The sequence below is a fragment of the Convolutriloba macropyga genome, chromosome 1, assembly GCF_964194025.1.
Source record: "Convolutriloba macropyga chromosome 1, txConMacr16.3, whole genome shotgun sequence".
NCBI classification, from domain to species: Eukaryota; Metazoa; Xenacoelomorpha; order Acoela; family Convolutidae; genus Convolutriloba; species Convolutriloba macropyga.
The window spans coordinates 37,731,778-37,756,278 of NC_134468.1; the positions used below are offsets into that span (position 1 = coordinate 37,731,778).

Below are 24,501 nucleotides of genomic sequence, written 5' to 3' on the forward strand. Positions count from 1 at the left end.
ATTGCCGCCAATTGAATTCAGCTGCTTGAAATTATGATTGAGAGAGAATTTTAGATCATGCGAAACGCAAAACGTCAAGGGCGTAAGAGTCACTCGGAAAGTCAAAACCGTCAAGCGAAAATTTTGCATAAAAAAGACACACACGGTTACAATAATTGCTATGAACTTCGTTCAAGAGCAATTAATAAGGAGCTCTCAGATTAAACTGTTTCTTTTCCTATTCAAGATCTTGCTAAGATAAACTATATTCCGCAAGCAAAATAATCTCATCAAGTCTACAAATAAGTCAAACTCAATTCGGCATGGTTGAATAAAATTGTTCAATTCGATCCATAAAACGGGAGCGAAAAACGGTTTCAGGAGATGCAAATAAGAAGATCAATGCTGGGTCCACTTGATGCTTTTGAGATCAATGCCCTCCTGAACCATCTCCCACAATGGGCTCATTTCTCGCAATCTGTTTACATGTTGGACTGTCTTTTCAACCGTCACATCCACCTCCGCTTCAGTCGTGAATCGGCCGATCCCGAATCGGATTGAGGAATGTGCTATATCCTCGTCTGCTCCAATTGCACGAAGCACGTAGCTGGGCTCAAGGGAAGCAGAAGTACAGGCGGAACCCGAGGACAACGCTATATCCTGCAACACAGCAGAAAATTCAGGGACCAAAAATTCTTCACCAAAATGATAGACCAACAAAACTTAACTTTCCCCTTTCATTTCGAGACTCTTCTCAGAAGAAAATCCACATTTAAAATTTTCAGATATTCAGGTCACCCTTATCATTGAAATAAATGCTTTAGTTAGAGCAAAACTCTTACATGAGGTCAAAAACCTGTTACTTTCCCCACTTTCCTGCTGGGGCAAGAATAGATTTTGCTGTTCATCTACCCTCAGAGAGAGTATATCGATTCGCTCCACCACACTTCAGCCAAGTAATTAAAATTACTTGCAGCGCACCACTCATGCGGACTTTTGTTTATTTCTAAATTTTCTAATCTAGGACGGAAAATAAGCAGTTTGCAATTTTTCAGCAAGGAGCATTAGTAATTTTGAGATGCCAAACTTATTGCAAATTTCAAACATAGCCCTCAAATTGGCCCAACTGCCCGACGTTGGGATTGAAAACTTAAAAAAAAACTTTTAGAAAACTTTAAAACTTTAAGAAAACGAAAAAACAGACAGAGTTAAAAAAATTTCCAAGGCGGTCCGTACTTACATTATATTCAAAAAATACAGTGAATTCAGCCTCTAAATTGGAATACTATAAGCGTAATACTAGAACCAATTCGAGCATACTCAATTATAAAGAACCTTTGATAAAATAATTCACTGTCTTCAGTCATTAAGTCATAGTGCCCGGGTTTTATCGGTAAATCCCGTTTTTATTGATTTCGCTTTTAGACCTGGAACGTATTCGCGCGAATTAATTCTAAATTCAACGTGAAAGTTGTGACTTGTGTAAAAGGAAAATTTTAGGCAAATCAAACCCGAATCGAATTGAAGTAAAACATAACTTATACTTTATACAACCATTGAATAAATGAATAAACTAATAATTGAATTTAAATCATTATACCGTTTCAGGAAAAAAATTAGAAGGGCAGCGCAATACCTAATATTTCCCAAAATATACCCAAAAAAACTTCACAAGTTGCGCCTCAAAAACAATTATGCGCAATGATAATAGCTTTACTTCACTATCTAGTGGAAACACTAAAATTAACCAAAAATACTCGCCAAATTCAAAAACTGGTAAAAAGCGACTAAAATGACGAAAATAGGATTAGAATTGCATCTAAACTCGAATATTGGATTCTAGTAGTTAATAATGATTCCAAACATACAGTTACTGGTTGATATAACTCAGAGAAATTTATTAGGCCGCAAAAGTTGAAACTAAAAAAAACTCCTTTGAAAAAACCGCACGCGATCAAAAAAGTTTGCTCGCTTGACAAAAATTTTTCACATCTATTTTTCTCGCTCTATCGTCACAATGACAGCACAAAATCCACTCTTATTTCTCTCTCTGCTTTTGACTTCTGTTCAGCAGATTGACACGAACACTTCTTTTCACTGAGGCATTTGATTTCCTCTAAAAACCCATCCTCTAATATAGAAGTCACCGATCAAAGAAATAGATCACTATTACTCCTCTTCAAGTCGTAAAAAGGAGAGCGCATAAATAATAGCCGTTGAGATGCGGATGCCGGCTATAAAAAAAATAACAGGGGCTATCAGAGTTACCTTCAAGGCCATTAGTAGACTCTCGCCCTCAACAAACGCAAATGATAGATTGACACAGCCAGGGTATGTTCTCTCTGGGTCTCCGTTTCGAATCACGTGGTCCAGTTGACTAGTAATGCCATGCACCAATCTATCTGACATGGCTGTGATACGTTCAGTGTCGTATTCCATCTCTTCAAATGCCAGATCACAGGCAGCTCCTATAATTTTCACTTATACACTAACCAAAAACCCTTTTTCCTATTTCCAAAAACCCTTTTTCCTATTTATGTTTACATGTCTAGTCTGAAACCGAAACACACTTGTTTTTCGTATTCATTTTTTTATAAGAAAAAGAAAGAGAATAAATAGAGCGCTGTTCAATCAAATTTCGAGTATCAACACCATACAAAAAATTGAGAAGTCTAGGAATTGTTCCGGTGGTCTTTGAACTGAAGACGTCTAGCAAAAATTCTATTTTGCCATAAATGCTGGGCTTCTTTTAAGTTTGCAATCACGAACTTGCTTGATTTATATTTAATGTTTAACTTTTTTTCACATGTCTTTCAAACAATATTAAGTTGTAAGTTGAAGTTGTTGTAATTGTTATTTAATTTATGTATGATATCCAACTCTGGGTCAGACTCAAAAGCGGGTGTCTGTAACCTCGTTGTCCGTCCCCTCCAATGCAATATGATATGCTGTAATTTGTTTTTTCATTGTAGAGATTAATTCCTTCTTTCTAACTGCATGTTTCGTGTTTTCAAAAAAATCGGCTCATTGAACACAGAAACTTAGATGGTTGCAAAAAAATTACTTACAGGCAATTTGGCTCACGCCAACATTTCGTCGAAAAAAAACTACCCATGTTCGGTGGGTATTCAAATCCTTAAGATTGCCTTTCGTACGTTCAATCAGCAGCTTAAAGCCTGCACGTCAATCAAGGCTCAAACAAAAACCACAGAGCAACTTAAGGCCATTGGGCTTTGACTGTTTATTCCCTTTCTGTCGAAAAATCAGTACGATTCGACGAAAAACGGTCAACCGAAAAATAAATTGACCAAAACTCAAAATAACTGAAGACAAAAATGACAAACTCAAATCGAAGGCAATTAAAAATGTATCTGCCGGTTGAGAGATGCATAATAGAAAATTTGTAAGACCATACTCAGCCCCACTTTATACTGATATCCAAAATGCACAGGATTTTTCCTGTTCCTAAATTGATTCCTTTGTCAAGTCATCAATCAACAAAAATTTTTTTTCAAGAATTTTATATCGTATAACTGACAGAAACTGAAGATGTACCTCAAAAGACATGCGATGAAACTTTCTTAAACACCACATTCAGAAACTTGCGCCAATTTAGATTTCCTCTCTGCAACCAAAAACTTCCGAAAAATAAGATATTCGAAATAAAAACAAAATGAAATAAATTCTGACAAATTTCTCGGTAACTACAGACGACAAGTCAGTTTTAGCGTTCACAAGCCTATAAATTTACGGTGGTGGTCAAGCAAGCCGATAGGCAAGCAAGCCGAATTTTGAAAATGAGGTCAAGTAAGCCGAAAAATTTTGGGATACCGGTATTTAAAATTGACCCTGGCGGGCCGGTGGGCGCGCTTCGCCGCGATAAGCGACCCGCGTTTCCGGATTACATCCCACAGCGGTTGAGAGTCATGGCCATGGACAGCGGTCCGCTAAGGCCCTTACCCACTAGATGTCTAAAAATTGACGTATTTTGTTTCTTTGGTGCATTGGAATACATTATGCACTATAATACTACGCGCAGTATTGATTGCAACGGCTAACAATGTATTATTTCTGATAGATTACATAACTGTTACATAACTTTCGGCTTGCTTTTCTGTCGGCTTACTTTTACTTCGGCTTCCTTTGCGTTCGCCTAAATTTACTTATAAGGAGTTTAAAATACTGTTATTATAGTGCATTAGTCAGATTTGATATAAAGGTAATCAAAACGTTGCAAAGGATTTCCGAAGCCAGAAACATCCGGCATAGTACCGAAACACTATTACAAAAGAAAAGTTTAAAGGGGAAAACTTAAAGAAAAATTAAAAGGGGAAAACATCTGAGCCTTTCAAACGTTTGAGAATTTCAGGTTTTCAAAAAACAGCCGGCAGGCAAATTGCCGGACAATAAATGCGAAATAGACTGTTGAAAGAAAGAAAAAAGTAGCTATTTTGATAAAACTTTGATTTCTAAAAACTACCCTTATTTTAAAATCAAATTTCGGACACCAATTCCTTCCAAGTAATAGAATTCTATAAAAACCAAGTGCGAAGAAAATTCTATTCAATTTCTGAGTTTTTCAATATTGAGCACAAGTCAGTTTCTTGATTTACTGAGTCATTGAAGATTTATCACACGATTGAACAAAGAGCTCACACCAAGCTTATACAAAAAGGTTACATATGGCGTCAGACACTCACATTCAGCTGGATCTCTATTTCTCGGTAAAAAGGTTACAACAAAAAAAACGACGAATAAAAAACCACGATGCGGCCAATTCGCTGCCATTAAAAACAAGAAAATCAATCAGCAAAACGTTGTGCATAAAAAATTTGTCAAATTTTTAAATTCACGTCTTGTTTAACTTGAAGCAAATAATTGCTTAAACAATTTTGACAAATACAGCTTTAGCAAAAAAACTACAACTATATCAATAGTTCTACTACCAATTAGAGGGCCGATAGGTACTCAAACGCAAAAAAAAAGGTTTAAAATCAACAATAAAACAATATTGCCACTCAACTCATCATCGAGTCCCTTTTTTGCTGTTGCTGATCCATTTAGAGAAATATTAATTAACAAAACATTACCAAAATAACATTCGAAGACTGATGTAACCCACTAGCATCGAACAAATTGCTATCAAACCACTGGCTGATGCTCGACTTTATTCGAGCCTCGTTCAGTCGAGGGACCCAAATAACTGTTACAATTTGATACCAAGAAAATTTACGCGAGAAGGTTTTTTTGCAAAATTTCAGGAAAACTTTTTTGTCTTCAATTGCATTACGCTCCTATAGTGAGGTAGTTTCATCCATTGGATAAATCAACGATGTTTTTAAAGTAAAAAAGTATAAAATGTGATAGGTCTAGGAAAGCAAAAATCTCGAAGTGAAGTGGTTTCATCCATTGAATAAATCAACGATGTTTTTAAAGTAAAAAAGTATAAAATGTGATAGGTCTAGGAAAGCAAAAATCTCGAAGAAATCTTCAAGCCTTATTTCTCCTCAGGAAATGAACTACCGACTATTTAAGAGCTTTTAAAAGAATCCAAAACGATATCGATACCCAAAGTGACTGAATAAAAAATCGGATAGCGCCCATTTCCCAACCAAACATAGCCGGCAGATTGCCGGAATAGCTGCAAAAGAATGACTTGTGTGCCGTATAATAGAGATAGAAACAGATACAGATATAAGTTGAAAGTCATCGACGCCGCACCAAAAAGCTATGTAAAAACCTAAAACAGCTTGTTAAAATTCATTCCGCAGAAGAATTTTCATTAGACACCTTTATTACACATATGAGTTCCTTTGACCTAAAACCAATTCAAATTAAAGTTAGGTTTTGAAATGCAGAAGTCATTTTATTGAGCAAGTTAAGTCACGTATGATCAAAATTTAATCAAGCAAGTGACCCAGAATCGTTGGCCGAAGATGGTGAGAAATGACATCACAAGCGCAAATGCCGTTAGTGAAAGAAAGATGTAATTCAGAAAAGTTGACTTTTTCAGCTTTGCTGTGTGTAAAACGAAAAAGAGCGTCAGACGACAAAACAAAAAAACATAGCAGGACAAGTCCTGACGTACAATTCAATGAATTTTCACTGACTAAACAAAAAACTAGACCTAGAAAGGGAATTGGAAAAAACCACTTCTAATAAAAATTGGATTAAAAAACAATCCAATTTTTTTTTTTTTTTTGGGGGGGGGGGGGGGGTGGGTGGGGAGGGTATGCAGTGAGGGGTTCCAAACCACAAAAACTGCATCTCACACAGTGATTTCATATCTTCCCAGCAGAACTTATTTGAACACTAACACAGAGCTTGGCCTACTAAATCGCCACAATATATAACATAATGCTTATGCTACTGAATAACTCCAATCAATTTTAAAAAAGAACATGAAAAACGACAATGAAGAGGTATCTGACCAGAAAAGACAATGAAGCGGGTGATAAACATTTGAAAGTGTGCTGCAAGTTTTAAAAACAACTTCTGGCGAAAACCTTTGCGATACGTTTAGTTTTAGTTATTGAACCTTTGCAAATTGAGAGAACAACAAAAAATTTTAAGGTAGAGAAAACGGAGGTACGAGAAAGGACAAGAACAAAACCAAAAACAATTTCTGTAAAATTGCTACAGAACTTAGCCCCAAACTGGATTAACTTCCATTATGCTGAATCTAAAACATTTTAAAAACCTTAAATACTACTTCTGTTCAAGTGTCCACCATTACAAAACATTGTGGATTTATAAAAGTAAACTCAAAGACAAAGAAAAAAGTGAGAAAATTGTAATACCTTTCATTGAAAAGTGCACTAAATAAAAGGCAACAACACCTCTGGAAAATAAATGTCCTATTAAAAACTAGAAAAGTAAAAACGCAAAAAGCGTGAGATCAGAATTGATCAGAAAAAAAAGCTGAAATCTGCATAACAATTACTTAATCATCTTTAGCAAAACGACTCAAAACTAAAATCAAAACCATCAATAAGCAGCAAAAACAACTAATTTGGACTATATGGCATCATCAAATGCTAAAAAAAATTAAAAAATACAAGTCATTTAATATTAACTTGAAACAAAATCTTTAAAAGTATACATTTTTTGGGCCAAAACGTTCATTGGAGCTCATAGAGCATTGAAAAGCTTCCAAAACAATAAGCAATGATAATAGGTTACGAACCTTTTCTGAGATTAAGAAAAAACGAAAACCAGCGAAAAAATTTTCAGTTTGTCATTTCTCTTAACAAAACTTTCTCTTAACAAAAAGTTAAATACCAATAAAACTGTAATCACTTAGTATCTAAAAATTCTATAACTAATTTGCGTCTTTTCAGAGTTCATACAAAGCAGTATAAATAAAAAGCAAAAAAAAATTGCCAAGTTGGCATAAAAGTCAGCAAAATAGCTGAAAAACCTGCAAAATGGTATAAAATTCATATTACTGACCAGAAACCTACAAACCACTATCAAAACAACCCTTAAGAAATACAATATCATAGTCAAACTTCTAAACAAAAAAAACCGTTTTAAAAAGCCCCACGTGAACACAAAACTTCGCGCGCTCACAGAAACTTTTTTCACACCTCAATTTCTCGCCCTCTCGAAAAAAGCGGAATGAACAAAAACAATTCTCTTTTCGCTCCACTCTTCAATTTTGTTCAGCACCCAAACCACTCCGAATTAATTCGCACGTTTCATTTCCTGCTTCAAGATTGACTCCAACGAAAGTGATTTAAAAAAGGACTTCTCCAATACTTCACTTCGAGTCGTAAAAAGACAGCGCCCCAATACAAATCAAATTGTTGGAATTGTAAACATAACCGACTACACGTCGGAAGAATAGCTGGCGAACGACCAGAGGGAGCTCTAATCAATTCTAGCCCGCTTCAGTCGGGAGGGGGAGGAGGGAGGGAGGGGGAGCCTAAATGGGACTAAGAAGCTCAATAGTGGGCTTCCAATAACCACATTAGAGGTTAACATATACCACTATCAAGATTTAAAGTAAAAAATGGCACCAGTTTCGGCGCACGTTTCATTTGACTTTCAGTATTAATTTGCCGCCAGTTGAGTTCAGCTGCTTGAAATATTGATTGAGAGAGAATTTTAGATCACGTGAAACGCAAAAAGTCAAGGGCGTAAAAGTCACTCGACAAGTCAAAATTATCGAGCGAAAATTTTGCAAAAAAAAGACACACACGTTTACAATAATTGCTATGAAATTCGTTCAAGAGCAATTAAAAACCAAGAGCACCGCAATATAGCTCCGCTCAGCTTTCAGTTTCGCAGCTAAAATAAAACAGCTTGGGAAACGTTCGATCGTACCCCAAATTTTAATACATACATACATACATACATAAAGCTGCGGTAATTCCTAACACAATCCTGTCCCATAATCTGCTTTATTCATAGTTGAAAGTGTTGTTTTTATGTTTTGCAAGCTGTTATGGCCGAGATACAGATAGACGTTCGCATACAGGTAAAAGCCAACACGTTTGTCTTACTGTGCAGCTACTTTCTATGATTAATTTTTTTGCTGTTCTTCAGCAAAATGTTGAGCAAATTGTAACCTTAATAATAGAAAGAATCGTGACACTATAGGCTCCCTATAGATTCGGGGCTATAAAATGCAACAAACCTCAGGACATAATAACTCATTGGTTAGCTACTTACCAAATCCAACCACCAAATTACATGGGACAGTTCCACTCCTGATGCCCCGTTCTTGGCCACCCCCACTCTGTATCGGCTCAACTCTCACTCTCGGGCGTCTTCGCACGTACAGAGCACCCACGCCCCGTGGTCCATATATCTTATGGCCACTTATAGACATCAAATCAATCTTCATACTGTTCACATCAAGCGGAATTTTGCCAACCGCTTGAGCTGCGTCTGTATGAAAAAACACACCCTTTTCTCGACATAACGATCCGATATCTTCAACTGGCTGGCGAACACCAATCTCATTGTTGACTGTCATTATTGATACCAAGCTTGTTTCAGGAGTCATTGCTTTCTCCAACGCCTCAAGATCGATCAAACCATTCTGCATAACGGGCAAGTATGTTACTTTGAAACCCTCTCCTTGTAAAAATCGACAGGAATCCAACACGCATTTATGCTCTGTTTGACATGTGATAATGTGGTTCTTTTTGCTTTTATAAAATCTGGCGACACCTTTGACAGCAATATTATTGGACTCTGTAGCACCGGACGTGAAAACAATTTCTTTTGGGTCAGCGTTAATTATATGGGCAACTTGTGCTCTGGCATTTTCCATGGCAGTCTCTGATTCCCACCCATACGCGTGAGTTCTGGAATGCGGGTTTCCATAATGGGTAACCAAATATGGCATCATAGCGTCCACAACTCGAGGATCCATCGGAGTCGTTGACTGAGCGTCAAGATACAGAGGCCTCAATTCTTCATTCGCCGGTGGATCTTTCAATTTGGAACTGACGGAAAGTGTTCGCTGCATGCAACGAGAAAGTGACCTTGAAAAAGGCCGAGCAATGAATGTAAAGGAACTCATCACATCTGAAAATATATGTAAATATTATGTAATATATGCAACTTAACTTCAAACTTGACTGTTGTTAACTAGGGCTGATAAAACGTAAAATTAACAATTTATACATAAATCACGGGTTATAAAATCATGCACATTTAAATTTCTCACAAAATGAAGCTCACAAATACTATTCCAATTTTATCATCACTTAGTTCATTATGCGCTTAAATCATTGGCAGAACTTTGTCACAGCTTAAATTAACTTTTTCACATTTATTGTCATCCGATCACGCTTGCACTTCCTGGTCATCGGCGGTTAGTCAATCGGATTTCTTCGACAATCTAGCCCTAGCAGCGTCGATTCCCTTTAACCTGTCAAGAATTGGTGGATGGCTGTAGTTGAATGTGGAGTAGAGCCAATCACTATATGGGAACCCGAGATTGTCGATTTGTAATTGAATTAGGGCAGATTTCAACTTCTCTCCGCCATTTTGAAGCTTGCCAGCAACCTCTAATTTGACCGCAAATTCATCGGCTTGAAACTCAAACCTTCGAGATAGAAGGGTCATAGCAAAAGAGAGAACCTCCTCATAGGGTCCAAATATGAATTGGAAAATAATGAACAGTCCAATTAGAATCGGCATCGAGTTGTTGAAACCAAATGCCTGAAACAAGAGAAAGATTGAGTACCTAGAAAGCCATGACAACTAAAAAATTAGATAAACTGGCAATAGCTTTGTTTACCAACAATTACATCAATTATTTGAAGTACCTAGCGATATAATTGAAAAACTTGTTCAAGGCCTACAAATATAACCGACTAACGTCGGGTGAATCGCTCTCAAACAACCGGTGAGCGGTTGGCTTCGTTAATAGCTAGCCACAGTTTAGTGGAGCTAGCTTCAGCTTAATTAAAGGGGCGTGAGGTGAGTGCAGCGGTGGGGGGGGGGGGGGGGTGCAACAGTGGAGGCGCAACGGTGGGAGGGATCTTTGGCTGCACGGGGCCCTTACGACCTGGTAGATGTGCAGGGGTGCTGATTGGTGGGGGGGGGCTGATGAGGGGGGCGGGGTGAGGTATGGGGATCAATTTCTAAGAGCCGCACTTCACACCATAAGTTGGTCTCCAAAAGTTTCTGTGAACCGCAAACTTGGTGACTAGTGAGCTGAAAGCCTCTAGTAGAAATTAATGTCCACTCAGCGCTACCTCTATATCCCGTTTATGAGGACGAAAAGTTAAAATAGGTCAGACAAAAAATCGGTCAAGCGAAAAATCGCATTAAAAAAGACCAACAGGATTAGTATAATTGGTAAAATTTCGATTGGGAGCAATCAACAATGAACTGCTGGAAAGTGCTAGTTAAATCTTCATGATAATACATTTCTACTACATTTAAGTGTTATTGAGGGTAATAGATGATGACATCAAGCCACATAACAGCAGCTGAAGTGCGGCATCAGCAAAAGAGTAAAGGAAGGAGAGAAAGATATAGTGTGAGAGAGATAAAACGTCAACGAGAAAGAGAAGGAAAGAAACCTAACCAACAGACAGGGGGAAAAAGAGCTAGGAATTTTTTCCATGATGAGATTCGAGTCCGCAACTTCGTTTCCTAGCCTTGTTAGTATTTAAAAAATAGAGTGAAACTAAATAAGTGCAAAAATTAAGAAAGTTTCCAGATTTCGCAATAAAAAAATGTTAACAACTTTTGTCGATGTAGTTCCTTCATGTAGCCTATGTGCAAGGCTGAAAAAGTTTCGTTGGCTAGAAACGATCGTAATTATCGTAGAAAAGCCCAAAAATAATCCAAAAACTACAAAAACAATTGCAAATTTTAACCAAATCTTGCTATAATTCGTGATACTAAAATCTTCAGAAATATTTCAATGTCTCAAGAGACTATCCAGTAGCCCTATGTCAAGCCTTAAAAAATTTCACTGGCTCAAATATCCAAAAAATTGAAACATGACAATAATTTTCCGAAAATTTGAAAAAATTAATTTTTATCAAAAATTGCTATAACTCGAATCAATAGAATATTGATCACCATTTCACTGAATCTAGAAACTATGCAGCAGCCTATTATCAAACCTTGGAGGAGTTCCCTGAGCCCCCGGGTGCTGGAAATAATTGGAGGTAATTCAAAAGTACTAAAAAATTAATTGCAAATATTCAAAAAATTGCTTAAATTCGTGATATTAGTCTTGAAAATCATTCCATTACGTCTGCAAATTTTGTAGTAACCTATTATTACACTCTAGAGAAAGTTCCTTGGCTCTTGAAGCTAGAGAAATCTAAAAAAAATAAAAATATAAATAAAAAATAAAAATAAAAATAAAACAAAAAAAAATTTTTTGAATCTATTCTGTTTCCCCCCCAATGTTTTTTTGCACCTCCGAGTTACCAATGTTGTTATCTAGCACGTTACTATGTAAAAAAAAATAGCATGTGCGCCTGGGGGCATAAAAAATAAGCCCAAAAAGTTCGAGGGGGGCAAAACTGAATAAATCCAAAAATTCGAAAAATTTTTGAATACATCTAGAAATTCGACGTTTTATCAAAAAATTGCTAAAACTTGTGATATTGAAAAGTTTAAAACTAATTTATGGCTAATAATAAATTTCCAGTAACCTATTATAAAACCCTAACGAAGGATTTCGGAACCCTGAGGCTAAAAACACGTGTATAATGACAAAAAATTGTCGAAGAAATTGAAAAAGATTGCATCTTTTGTCAAAAAATGCTAAAACTCATGATGAAAAACATTCCATTGCATCTAAAGACTATACAGTCTCCTATTATCAAACATTAGAGGAGGTTTTCTGGCTCGTGAGGCTGGAGAAACCTAAAAATCACAAAAATTTTCAAAAAACTTGAAAAAAATTGCAACTTCAAAAGTTTTATCAAAAACTTGCAAAACTTTGTGATAATAAAAAATATTCCATGGCCAATAAAAACTATTCCATGAACACTATTCCACGGCCAATAAAAATTTTGGGTAAATTATTATCTAATCCTAAGAGAAGTTTTCTAAACCCTGAGGCTGAAAAAACCTTAATGACAAAAATTGTCGAAATAATTGCGATTTTTATTATTATTATTATTATAACAGGTTTAGGCACCATTTAAATACTCAATAGTGCTACAATATAAAACATTCGGAACAAAAAGTTTTCAGTTTCTTTTTATAAGTAAGATCATCCGGTATTAGCTTCAATTCAAATGGCAGTCTGTTCCATTCATGCGGAATTTCATGGCTGAAAGACATTTTTCCACAGTGAGTTTTAAGGACAGAAATTTGAAGATTGTATACATACTGACATCTTGTAATTTTATCATCGCAAGACGAAAGAGAACAAAGTTACCCTGGAACTCGTTGAAGATGATGAATTAGGCGATGGCCAAAAAGTAGAATTTTGAACAACACCCTTTTCTGCTTTGTCAAAAAATGCTAAAACTCCTGATGTTAAAATGTTGAAAATCATTCCATTACCCCTAGAAACTATGCATTAACCTATTATCGAACCCCCGAGGAGGCAGAGGAGGTTGCTTAACAAATAGTGCAAAAGGCTTGAAAAAATTGTGAAAATTAGTATAAATTTGGGTGTTTTTGTTTGGATAACCAAAACATATAGCTCTTAAAAAGGTCATAAAAAGTACTTATGTCTTGCAAAAGGCCTCTATCAACAATAACCATCCTCAATTTTAGACTGGTCCAACAAAAAATCGAGAAAAAACACGAAGAATTGCAACATTTTGCGCTCAAAATAAACTTATAACCTTAAACTTAGGCCTTCCCCGTAGCTTCACCATACGAAGCACTCGAAGGACTACTAAACACGGCTACGGGCCTCTAATGAAACTTAATGCCCGCTAGGCGCTACCTGTTTATCCTGTTTTTCAGGACGAAAAGTCAAATAGGTCAGACGAAAAATCGGTCAACAGAAAAATCGCATAGAAAGACCAACAGGACTAATATAATTGCTACAAACTTCGTTTGAGAGCAATTAAACATCTCCAAATAAATCTTTCAAAAGGGTGTGCTGTACGAACCTTGTAAATTTCTGGTTTCTGGTAGAGGTATGCAAAGACCGCGAAGCACAGGAAAGTGTTGCAAGCTGATATGAGGAAGTTCTTAGGAATGTGCCACATCTTCCAGTGACCCAGCTCGTGTCCTAGCACAGCTAACACCTCTTCATTCGTGCAACCTTTCATTTTCTTCTTCTCGTTCTTGGACTCGGCAGATTCCTCATTTGCTTCCTCGATATCACCTCCTGCACCTTCCTGGAAAGGCGCAGTATAAAGTTCATTGAAATCATTAGTAAAAAAATGACTGGAAACTAATAGGTCTACCTTTATTCAAGCCTGAATTTATGTCATTTTGTGGGGAAAATCATGTGCTAACAATTATTTACGCGCATGAAGGACAAGTTTTGAACTCGGTAAATTAGCAGCAAATGTCACTTTTAAATTGACGCTGCCACAATAACTTTAAGTATACACTTAACTAACGTCGGACGATTTGCTCTGAAACAACTGGCGACGGAGTTGGCTTTTGCTAGCCTCAATGGGCGTGATGGGGGGGGGGATGGGTTCAGAAGCGAGGAACGGAGCAGTCTAAATCTCCAAAATTACTCATAACAAGAATTTGCACCGCCATTTTAGTTTCGAACTTTTACATAAAGATTAGCATAACTCTAAGAGCACTGCACAATGACTTAATGTCCTCAGACTTAGCCAGTTTTACTCCATTTCTCGATACGGAAAATGTGGCGGTCAGGCAAGAATCAGTTGCCCAAAAAATCACATTGAAAAGACCAAGAGGACTAAAATAACTTAGCTATTAACTTAATCAAGAGCATTAAACACATCACTGATTTCGGATTCTATTGTGAATCGAACGGCATTGGACGTCGACGCACACAAAACTCACGTTCGCAGCAGCAATCAAAGTTTTCAGCTGGAAAATGAGTCCCAGCAGAGTAATACATATAGGCTTTGTTAGAACAAGCATGCTCATCAGAGAGAAAAAGAATAGAGCGGAATTTCAAAACGGGAAACTCTTTTTGGTTAACCGCAAAAGTGTCAGAGAGAGACAATTTTGTTTTGTCGAAAAAAGAATTCCAGGATTCCATGGCGCAAAGATACGGTTTACCCCTAACAAACCTCCGTGAAATGTGACGGTCGTGGTGAAGATTTCCATGTTCAGCATGCCCTAATCTGCAAAAAAAGGAGGCCTGATTACACAAAGGCATAATGAAATTAGAGATTTATTGGGAGACTTATCGTGCCTTGCATGGACATACACTCAAAAAGAACCAGTAATTCGTGAAAATTCAGAGAATCAGAAAGCTTTAAGAGCCGATCTTCTCATAAAGGGTGTCTGGAGCCCGCAAGAAACTGCCTCGTTTGATATTCGTGTCACAGACACTGACGCTAAATCTTACAGCAACAGAAATCCAGAAGATGTGTTGGAAAGCTGCGCTGACGGAAAGAGGAGAAAACACTCCCAGGCTTGCCATGAAAAACATATCGCTTTTACTCTCTTAATTTTCAGTGTTGACGGCATGATGGCCAGAGAGAGCAAAATTTTTCTCAGAAGACTGGCGGACAGCCTCGCTTCTAAGTGGGACAAACCCTACAGCATTATCATGAACTGGGTCAAACTGAGATTTAATTTTGCAATCTTAAGGGCTTCAAATCTGTGCACAAGAGGAACTAGATCTAAATGGAGATCGTTTCGCTATGAAGATGGAGCTTTTATTCCTTAAAGAAATATGTTGACGTTCCAGTTGTAATCGGATAAAAGTTATCAAATATTTATCACCATACTTGAGAGGACAGCGTACTTGTAGAATAAATGTCTGCTGCCATGGATTCAAAAATCTGTTTTATAAGTCACCCAATCAGCAGGGGCAACAAATTTTAACGCCAATTATTAGCGCTCTGATGTTTTTGTCACCCAATGAGTGGGGGCATCAAACTAAAATCAAATTGAATATGGTGCAAGCAACTTCAAATGGGCTCAATTTGAAAATGTCATCAACCCGAAAAACTACATTATGTATCCAGAAGAAAGACCTCTAGCTAAGTTAATGCCTAAGATCACAAGTTTTAGTTCTTACCTGATCCAAGTGGGGAGAACAAAAGCATATTGCAAGAGGCCTATTTCTTGTTGTGAAGAAAAGAAACGGACTGCTGATATTTGATTAAATGAACTGCTAATCTGCTGTGTTGATGAGAACATCATGTTAACCAAGTCAATTGTCAGTTAATTTTGAACTAAGATTTTGTTGCAATTTATTCAGCTTCAAAAGTTTATCCGACAAAGAGCCAAAAGGGGTTAGGCTGGAAACGGTTAGAGAACAATCATATAAAGACCATCATTATAAAAAATACTTGCTACTCTTCATTTGAGAGCAAACTATACACACACTTAACAAACGAAACATGTCCCAAAAGCTAAGTTTACCTGCATGTTGGCATCTTCGTTTTCTGTGACCTTTTCACCTTCCTCGTTTTCTTTCGCTTCCTTGTTTCCACCTTCGCTGGTCTCTTTGCTCTTCTTATTGTCTGGATGCAGATCCACCATCAAAGTGTCAAACAGAACTATTCGCTTCTTGATTAAACCAACGAAATAAGCATTACTGTGTGATGACCTCTTAGATCCTATACAAAAATATACCAATTAATCTTCAGTCTATAAATTCAATTTTACTGAGCCATTTCAGTTACCCTCCTAAAATTGTGACGTCTCAACAACTAGGCGCATCAAAATATAAAAATTTCAGTAAATCTGATCGGTCGAGAAATGTAAGACGCTATCTTTGTGTTGTGCGTTCTATTAACCTATATTCAATATAGACTATGTGTAAATGATATTTTGTCGCAAGTGGCAATGCCTCGCGTGCCAAATCCATGGCTCAGTGGCCGATAACACTTGTAATGGATCTATCACAACCGAACGTGCAATCAGTTCCCCCCCCCCCCAGATTTTTCTCTTTCGGCTTAACCTGATTTCGGAGCATATTTATGTTAACATTCATATCCTATTTTAAAACATGGAAATTTTGTTGAACGTATTCAGGAGCCATCAGCCGATCATGGAACCACTATTAACATTTTATCAATTCTGATTTGTCAACAATAAATTTTCCATATTTTGATACGCCTGCCATATTCACTAGCTCCCTTATGACACAACTCCTAACTTCTCAGCGGAGCTGAAGGGCCGTAGAACCGAAAGGCAAAAACTGAGAATCAAAGCCGAATGCTTAAATTTGATGGGCCAATTAATCTGATTGCTTTAAATTCAAGTACAACAAATATAAGAAATGGCGAATTAATTAGTTGTAGTCGTTTGATTATCTATGGTGTGCGGTCGCTTTGCACTCCACTCGCCCACTCCGTGGCGGCAACGCGGGTTGCGACCTCGGATAGATTTTCGTTACGCTATTTTGTAATTACTTCTTCACAAAAATTGCCTCTTGTAATGAGTTTGAGGTAACCCAATCATATCACGGGCAATTTTGGGCTTTAAATCTCACTTAATGGCATTCTGCTCTCGCACCCGTTCAGCTCTACCACCGTTCTACCTTCTCACATATCCTTTTTAAATACTGCTTTACCATTAAATCCCAAGTGCTGAGAATGGCACATACATGACGTTGAACACTCAAGGTCAAATAAACGAAATCACTTCAGCGAGTAATCGAAATCAACCACATACAACTCTTACCTTCAACGACAAACAATTCGGCCAATGGAAAGTTAACAGACGATGCCAATTTCTCAATTGCAACCTTAAGTTCCCCTTCCTCCATCGGAGTGAATTTATCAAACAAAGGAGCAATGTATGATGGATAAACAGTAATCAGAATTATAGAAACTGCTAGTGTAAAGAGCCAGGCATAAACAAAGAAATAAGGTCCGCCAATTTGAATGATCCAGATCAAAAGCGCCAATAAGGGTAAGGATATCGCTTGCATCACAGCGAACTTCTTAATAGTATCCTTCACAAAAAATCCAGGTGTTTGCTTGTTGAAGTTGTGCCGTGCTTCCAAGACGAACGTTGAATATATTGACCAGGGTAACCCTTAAATGAAGAGAACAAATTTCACATTTCGCACTAAGGAACTGCCAAGTGGCTCAATAGTTAAGCAGTCGTAATTTATTTGAGGTTTGTTTTCAGTTTCTTTTCCCATTTTTCAAAGTTAAATGGCAGCAGAAGTCCAGCAAAATAGATCCAAAACTGATGCCGAAAAGAGACTATTAAAAACCGAATCTGAAAATCTCTGAAAAGTTGATCAAATCAACATACAAGTGTTCTAAGTTTCAGCTAGTTCTCAAAACAAGAGCTAATAAAACAGAGCGAATAAAACTATAGGTCTGAAGAAATGCTGAAATGATGAATACAGGAATATATATATAGAATATTGAAACGTAGTAAAACGATAAACAAAAACACTACATCTTGAGTTTTGAAAATTACAAACCAAAACAAACCATTGAAGTAGAATACAAATAACATTTCTTCATTTAGCATTCGATGCATAAAGAACATACCAAACTATTAAAAACTTTTAAAAATTCAGCCAACCACCTGTACAGATTAAAAAGTTAAAAAGTGAAAAGAATCGACACATTAGAAAACTTTGCAAAAAAATCTTGAGGCTTATGCGATTTCGAACACAACGCGGAAAAATAAAATTCTTAGTAAAAAGAAATTAAAATCTCAGAAGATGGAAAATTCGGATTAGCACAAAATAAGATTTAAATACCTCACGTTAGAAAGAGGCGTTCAGTGCATGAATTATAAACAGAAAGTTGCAATATTCCATAAGTCCGCTTAAAGATCATAAAAAAACTGAAAAGGGGCAAACATCAACTAAAAATGAGAAAAATGTGCCCATTTGGCATTTGAAACACTTCATTAGGAACACTGAATTTTCAATTTGAGAGGGTTAAATATTGATGCACCATCGGTCAAAAAATATTTCCGCAAAGCCTATATTACAAGCAAAACCGGCCCACTTGCAAGAAAAAAACGGCCGAAAACGATTATCAATATTCGCCATTGTGTCATAAAAGCTTTTTAAAATCGAAAAGTCTTTTAATGAACGCAACGATGATCAAAAAACTTTTTACTCTCCCTCGTCAAAAATTAGCTCACACTCAATTTATACACTGATTCTTTACAAAAAGTCCGCTAGAATATCAAAAAAAGTCAAAAAATGAACAAAACAACCGATTAACTTCGAGCGAATTGCTCTCAAACTACAGCCGAGAAGTTGGCTTTGTCAGTAGCTCGCTACAGCTTAGTGAGGCCAGCTTTCGCCTAATTGAAGGGGCGTGAGGTGAGCTCAGCGGGGGTCACCAGGGTGAGAGAATTGATAGGGGCAACGGTGGGGGCGCGGTATTTGTCTGCACGGTTCCACGTCCTTACGACCTGAACAATATGTGCAGGCTCGGTGATTGGGGATGAAATGAGGTGGAGCTGATTTGTGAGAGGGGTGCAGTGTGGGTCTCTAAGAACCACCCATCACACGAGTATACACTTCCAAAACCGTTTCTGTGTATGGCATACTTGGAGTCTAGTGATCTGAAAAGCTAAATGAACTAATGCTCTCTGGGCGCTACATGTTTATCCCATTTTTGAGGACAAAACGGACGAAAAATCAGTCCCGCGATTTTTAATCGCATAAAAAAGACCACTTAAAATAATTTTAAAACTACTATAATAAATACTATTATAATTAAAAATAAAAAATACGTGCCAATTTCGCACTTGAAACGCTTTACTAGGTTCTCAAAAACGCCGTGTTATCAATTTCGGGGTATTAAATCCTGGTGCAGCATCAATCAAAAACGTTTTGAAAAACCCCTCAAACAAATTGAGCCAAATGGACGAAAAACGGTTCCCTATAAACACACAAAGGTTGAAAGAATTGCTCTCGAACAACAGTCGGGGTTGACTTAATTTATAGAGGGTGTAGCTTGAAATTTTTATAGGTGCAAAAGACCTCATACGGATTTATAGGTCCGACCTCATACGGATTCGAACACGCGACCTCCAAGAAAGCAGTCTGACATCTTAACCACTAAGATACAACGGCTTTGATCCTCAACCGCTCGCAATCGCTGTTGTTTTAGCAATAAACAATGAGAGCAATTAAGATCACCTAAAAATGGAGAAGTGAAGCGTAAAAGTTACTTCAGAAGCCAAAGAATTTCTAGAAAGCACTGAAACGGTAAAGCGATAATTTTGCATAAAAAAGACCAATTCGTTGACAATAATCACTTCAAACACGATTCGAGAGCAATTAAAAATCTGAGGAAAACCAATACTCCTCTTCGGGTGGTAAAAAACAAAAAAAGCCAATAAAAGCCCCAACTATCGCTTTGCAGCCTTTAATAAACAATGAAATTAATCAGAGCTGTTGCAAAAATACCGCTTACATGGTAATTCAGAAAAACTTTAATAAAGACAAACCGAAATAAAAAATTAGCATAAATAAACATTAAACAAATAGCTCTCAATTGTATCAATGTATCTGTAACTAATTGCAAACCGAAATAAGGTTAACAACTTTTGCACAAAGTTAGGTTTTTTTCCAAGAAATTTCACTAAAATTTGTTTGATGTTTCTCTCCAGAATCACCCAGGTAGCCTACCTTGCAGCACTCTTTTCTGTAAGTTCAATTCCACCAATGACTTTTGATCTTATTCTACCAAATAATTGTGCAGACGTTTAAAAGCAAAGATAGACATTTCACCTTTGAAGAAGTTGTTTGTTTGTGGTAAATCATTAAGTTTTTTTTTGTTTTTATCAATCAAAAGTTTCAATTGAAATGCCTACCCTGAAAATCTTAATCAATTACAACCCAAAATTGTGAACTGATCTTGAATATCTGAGGTTAAAAACCATTAAAACTTAAATTCCAACGAATTTTTTGTCAAAAACTGCCTCCTAATATTTCAACATCTGGCTATAGCGGTCCTTGAAAATAATTTAATGCTTCATGACTTTTGCGTTTGACTTCAACAAAGCTGAAATTTAAAAAATCGACAAAAATATGTTAGAGCAGCCAGACAAAAATATTCTGAAATCCGAGCACTGAGTCCTCTGATACTCAACCCCGAATTAAGGAAAAAAATTTTCAGGTCACTTATTCCCTCTAACGATATTTTCATGAAGTATAAACAAATTTAGGAATCGACTAAAAACGTTCCCATTTCAGTTTTAAAAAACAATTTTTATCTCGTCATTGAAATATTTTGTTTACATCTACCATGGAGCCTCAAAATTACAAGATTAGCCAATATTCACACAGTTCTGCTTTCAGAATCTAGTGAATGAGAAATTTTGAAATGTTTATGTAAGAAACGTGAAGTCATTAAATAGTAGTATCAGTAGGCAAGGCTTCGAGGATCGATTCTGAGGGTGACTAAAGAGGATCGGTGGAAAAAGTGTCAGTTGACTTTTGTAGCCGCCATTTATTTCTCCTCGGGAATTTTGTCTGGTTGGCCTAACAATTCAATGTAGTTCGTCGCATGAACGTTATATGAGCCATTTATCAGATCGCTGAAGTACAATACACATGCATTTCCATGTAAAGTGTTGCAGGCAGTAGCTTTAATTTGTCAGTCTCGTCTTGTACGGTCCGGTACTACTCAAGATCCATTTTGTGGCTGTCTTGTGCAACCCCTTTCGTTCGTTTTCATAGCGGATTTTTTGGGCTCCAGGCTGGCGAGGCATGCGTTAATATTGTAACTACATATCCCAAGTAAAGATGGAGCTTGACTGCCGTTTCCGCAGTTGAAGTTTCTTTTTATTGCGAAAAGAGCTTTCAGGGCCTTCTTGGTTCTTAATTGAGTTTTCTGTCCAGGTTAGATTTCGATTTAAGACTGCATTTTTCGAAACACAATGACATTTCTTCGCCATTTGTGAGTAAAAATTTGAGGTCGTCAGCAAACGCAAAACAATCAATGTGATTAAACTTTTCAAGTAGGTCATTTATAAACAACAAGAATAGAAGTGGACCGAAAAGAATTATCATTTTGTTTCAAAAGTTTTCTTCATTTATACTTAAATTTATTTTAGCTTATCTACCTCTCATTGACTGGTGATCTGATAAATGCTGTTAATTGTTTTTACTGCCTGATATTCTAACTTACAATTGGAGGGATGGTATATTTACGTTGAAATTGAAGTTACTCCGAAACCATTTTTGTTAACTTTTCCAGTCTTATTTCAAGCAAGACAAACATTCCTAGTTTTTAGTGGAAAAAATAGAGCTCAAAAAAGTTTTTGGATGCTACATTTTTTGATGGGAAATGATAAATAGAAGTGAAATATGAGAAACATAATTTTGAGGTTCCCGGTAGGCTTTTCCCCTAACTCTTATGAAAACATCTTCAAAAACAAGACCGCTACTTACAACCTAATCATTGGTTTGTTCGTGTTTTGTTAATTTTTGGAAACCAAATTTAACCAAACACATCTCGGAATTTTGTCTTCTTCACACCACTCGCTCAATTAATGGGCTCCTATGTTGAAACGTTCCATAAATTTTAAATCAATTCAGTGCTCCTTTCATACGTGAACATCTTCACACTTACCCGTTACTACACCGTAGACGGAGAACACAAATACAAATAAGAGGGATTGTAATATTTCACTTCCTTTCGCCCAAGACCACGGTAGCTGATCAAGACAATCACCACATAAATCCCATAACCAAGGCAGCGCAAACAATACCAAAATCACGCTAGTTTCGATTTCGCTGTATAAGCTGTGCCAAAATCCAAACGTCATTTTATCTAAGGAGTACATTCGGGTCTTGTTCATTGTATCGTCATCCAGCACACCAGCTAAAGGTTCCGGAACCGTAGTCTTGGTTTTTACAATTCTGCGCTGCCGGAATGTCAGGTATTCATCCCAAATAAATACAACCCATTTAAAAAGTAAAACAGCAACGAACAAAGGACTGTAATCCGGAAAATCCATGTTCATCTTAAACGAAAAACATTTAATAACTTTTCCATTAAATTGTTGGATCTTTTCTGTTTGTGCACCCAGGACAATATGCACTCCCAATTATAGAACACGTGCAATTACATAGTAAAGCATTAAGTAAAATTATGTCACGTGCGTCTGGAGGCTGCAAATAATAAGCACCAACTAAGCTGAGGGGGACCCGGATTGAAGTTGTATAGTCTGCTTTTAATTTAAGCTAGGAGACACATGGTTTGTAACCCGTTGACTGATAAAGCTGGCAACAACTTAACGAGTCTTTTTATGTAATTCAATTGTTTTCTCAATGAAATACTTTTTGTTGCTCTTCGTTGAACGTTTCCAATTAGTACCCAGTCTCTTCCGTTTTAGAAGACGACGTTTTGGCCATATTGAGTTTCAGATAGCAAAGTTGCTTTTTCATACTGTTTAATTTTGAAATAGATTTATCCAAACAACTGATATTGAATTCTACTTTGATTAAATTTATTAGGAAATTTTTTGTATTGTAAGCGAAATTATCTACTTCAAGCCATCTGCCAGTTTCTCTTGGGTGGTTTTTGAAGATTTGGTTTTTGTTCATTCATTTTGAACAAAGTATACAAAATTCTTGACGATTCCGATTCTATTTAAGCAAACCGGGCAAAGACTGTATCCACAAAAATTATTTCATTATAACCCACTACCAGCTGCATCATGGAACTATTATTTTGCGGATTTAAGCTCAAAAGCTGAGAGGCAGTTAATTCCCGATATGCATCAATAGAGTTGTCCATTTGTCACGGCACTGTTGGCAGTCACTGGCTACTTGCCAAGAACACACGTTCCATTACATGAAATTTTTGTCCACAAACATCCACACTACCCCTTACTTTCCCTGTTTCAGGTCAATCTTTACAATAAACTTCACACTTCGTCTTTGAAGTGTATACGCTCTGCTGTTGAAACGAAATGATGTATCTTTGCTAGCGCATAAGATGAATTGCAGTAAGATTGGTAGTGACAATAGATTAAGTAGTCTGAATTTTCTTGGGTAGTTTTCATTCGAAGGACCAGCGATCAATTTTACTGCTTTTTTCAGGTACTTCTCTTATTTCTACAGGTCCTCTCCGGTATCTAAAAACAATACAAGCTGTATGTTAAGATGAGCAGTATCAGAGCTTTGTATAATTCCTGTTTAATTAGGTGACCACATGCTTGGTGGACGTCTCTCTTGAATTGACAATTACATCATCATATTTCACCTTATTCACTGGTATCAAAAATTCACCAAGGGAGTGAGCATTTTTCTTCGAATTATTACTTTAGCAGTTTCATCTATGGCCAGGACCATCTTAATGTCAATGACCTATTTCTCAATTAAGCAGAGCTTTCTTTGCAATTCTACAACACCGGCATTGGATGCTAAAATTTTCCAGGCGTCGGCAGAAATTTATGGTGCAGGCAAGTCATTTTTGAAAAATGAAAAAACTAATGGCACTAACAAAGACCCTTGAGGTACACAACTCGTCATCTCAAGTGTCTGTGAACTGGCCTTGTCCACTCTGATAAATTACTTTTCGGATTCCAAATAGCCGTAGAAGACTTTCAGTAGACATTTTCCAACTCCAAAATTTGATCAACTTTTCCAGAAATTCCACATGAGGGACTTTGTCGAAAGCTTTCGAGAAATCTGTGTAGGAGGAATGTGTATCTGGATAGGGGATTTCATCCAGGGCCACGTGCAATTTCTTAAGGTAGGCAAGCTTTTTTGTTTCTACTAGCTTTTTTCTTAACAAATTCTTGTTGTGAGCCCGTGAAGAACTGCTGGAAATGAGCTGATACTTTGAAATATATACAATTCTGTAACACATTACAGTAACTACCCAATAGCAGTAATGGTCGGCAGTTTCGAAGTTTGTATTTGTCTGCTTTTTCGTGGGCCAATTGCTGCTACTTTCCAGGCTGGTGGTATTTTTACTGGGTTTTAATGTTTCTCAAAAGTGCATGCCGTGTTGC

General features: G+C 36.9%; 2 protein-coding genes across 2 annotated transcripts in view; both read right to left on the bottom strand.

Annotated features, from left to right (window-relative positions):
• Window positions 1-229: 229 nt before the first annotated feature.
• Window positions 230-9,515, bottom strand: LOC142348671 (cysteine desulfurase-like). The gene is made up of 3 exons (XM_075400108.1): window positions 8,656-9,515; window positions 2,248-2,447; window positions 230-639 (listed from the first exon to the last, which is right to left on the bottom strand). Exons 1-3 carry the CDS (start codon window positions 9,512-9,514, stop codon window positions 379-381), a joined length of 1,320 nt encoding a protein of 439 aa, XP_075256223.1. The 5' UTR covers window position 9,515; the 3' UTR covers window positions 230-378.
• Window positions 9,516-9,599: 84 nt separating this feature from the next.
• Window positions 9,600-24,501, bottom strand: part of LOC142338501 (CAAX prenyl protease 1 homolog) — a 447,656-nt gene continuing 432,754 nt past the window's right edge. The window contains exons 2-6 of the mRNA XM_075388286.1: window positions 22,110-22,503; window positions 17,227-17,583; window positions 15,961-16,157; window positions 13,542-13,772; window positions 9,600-10,158 (exon numbers count right to left, since the gene is read on the bottom strand). Coding sequence (XP_075244401.1) covers window positions 9,814-10,158; window positions 13,542-13,772; window positions 15,961-16,157; window positions 17,227-17,583; window positions 22,110-22,503 — 1,524 coding nt within the window. The 3' untranslated portion in view covers window positions 9,600-9,813. The remainder of the gene's footprint in view (window positions 10,159-13,541; window positions 13,773-15,960; window positions 16,158-17,226; window positions 17,584-22,109; window positions 22,504-24,501) is intronic.

Coding starts and splice junctions, on each gene's coding strand:
- LOC142348671 (XM_075400108.1), bottom strand. CDS start 9,514: ATGAGTTCCTTTACATTCATTGCTCGGCCTTTTTCAAGGTCACTTTCT. Junction 2,448..8,655: donor TAATTTGGTGGTTGGATTTG/GTAAGTAGCTAA, acceptor TGAAAATTATAG/GAGCTGCCTGTGATCTGGCA. Junction 640..2,247: donor GTCTACTAATGGCCTTGAAG/GTAACTCTGATA, acceptor GCTGTGTTGCAG/GATATAGCGTTGTCCTCGGG.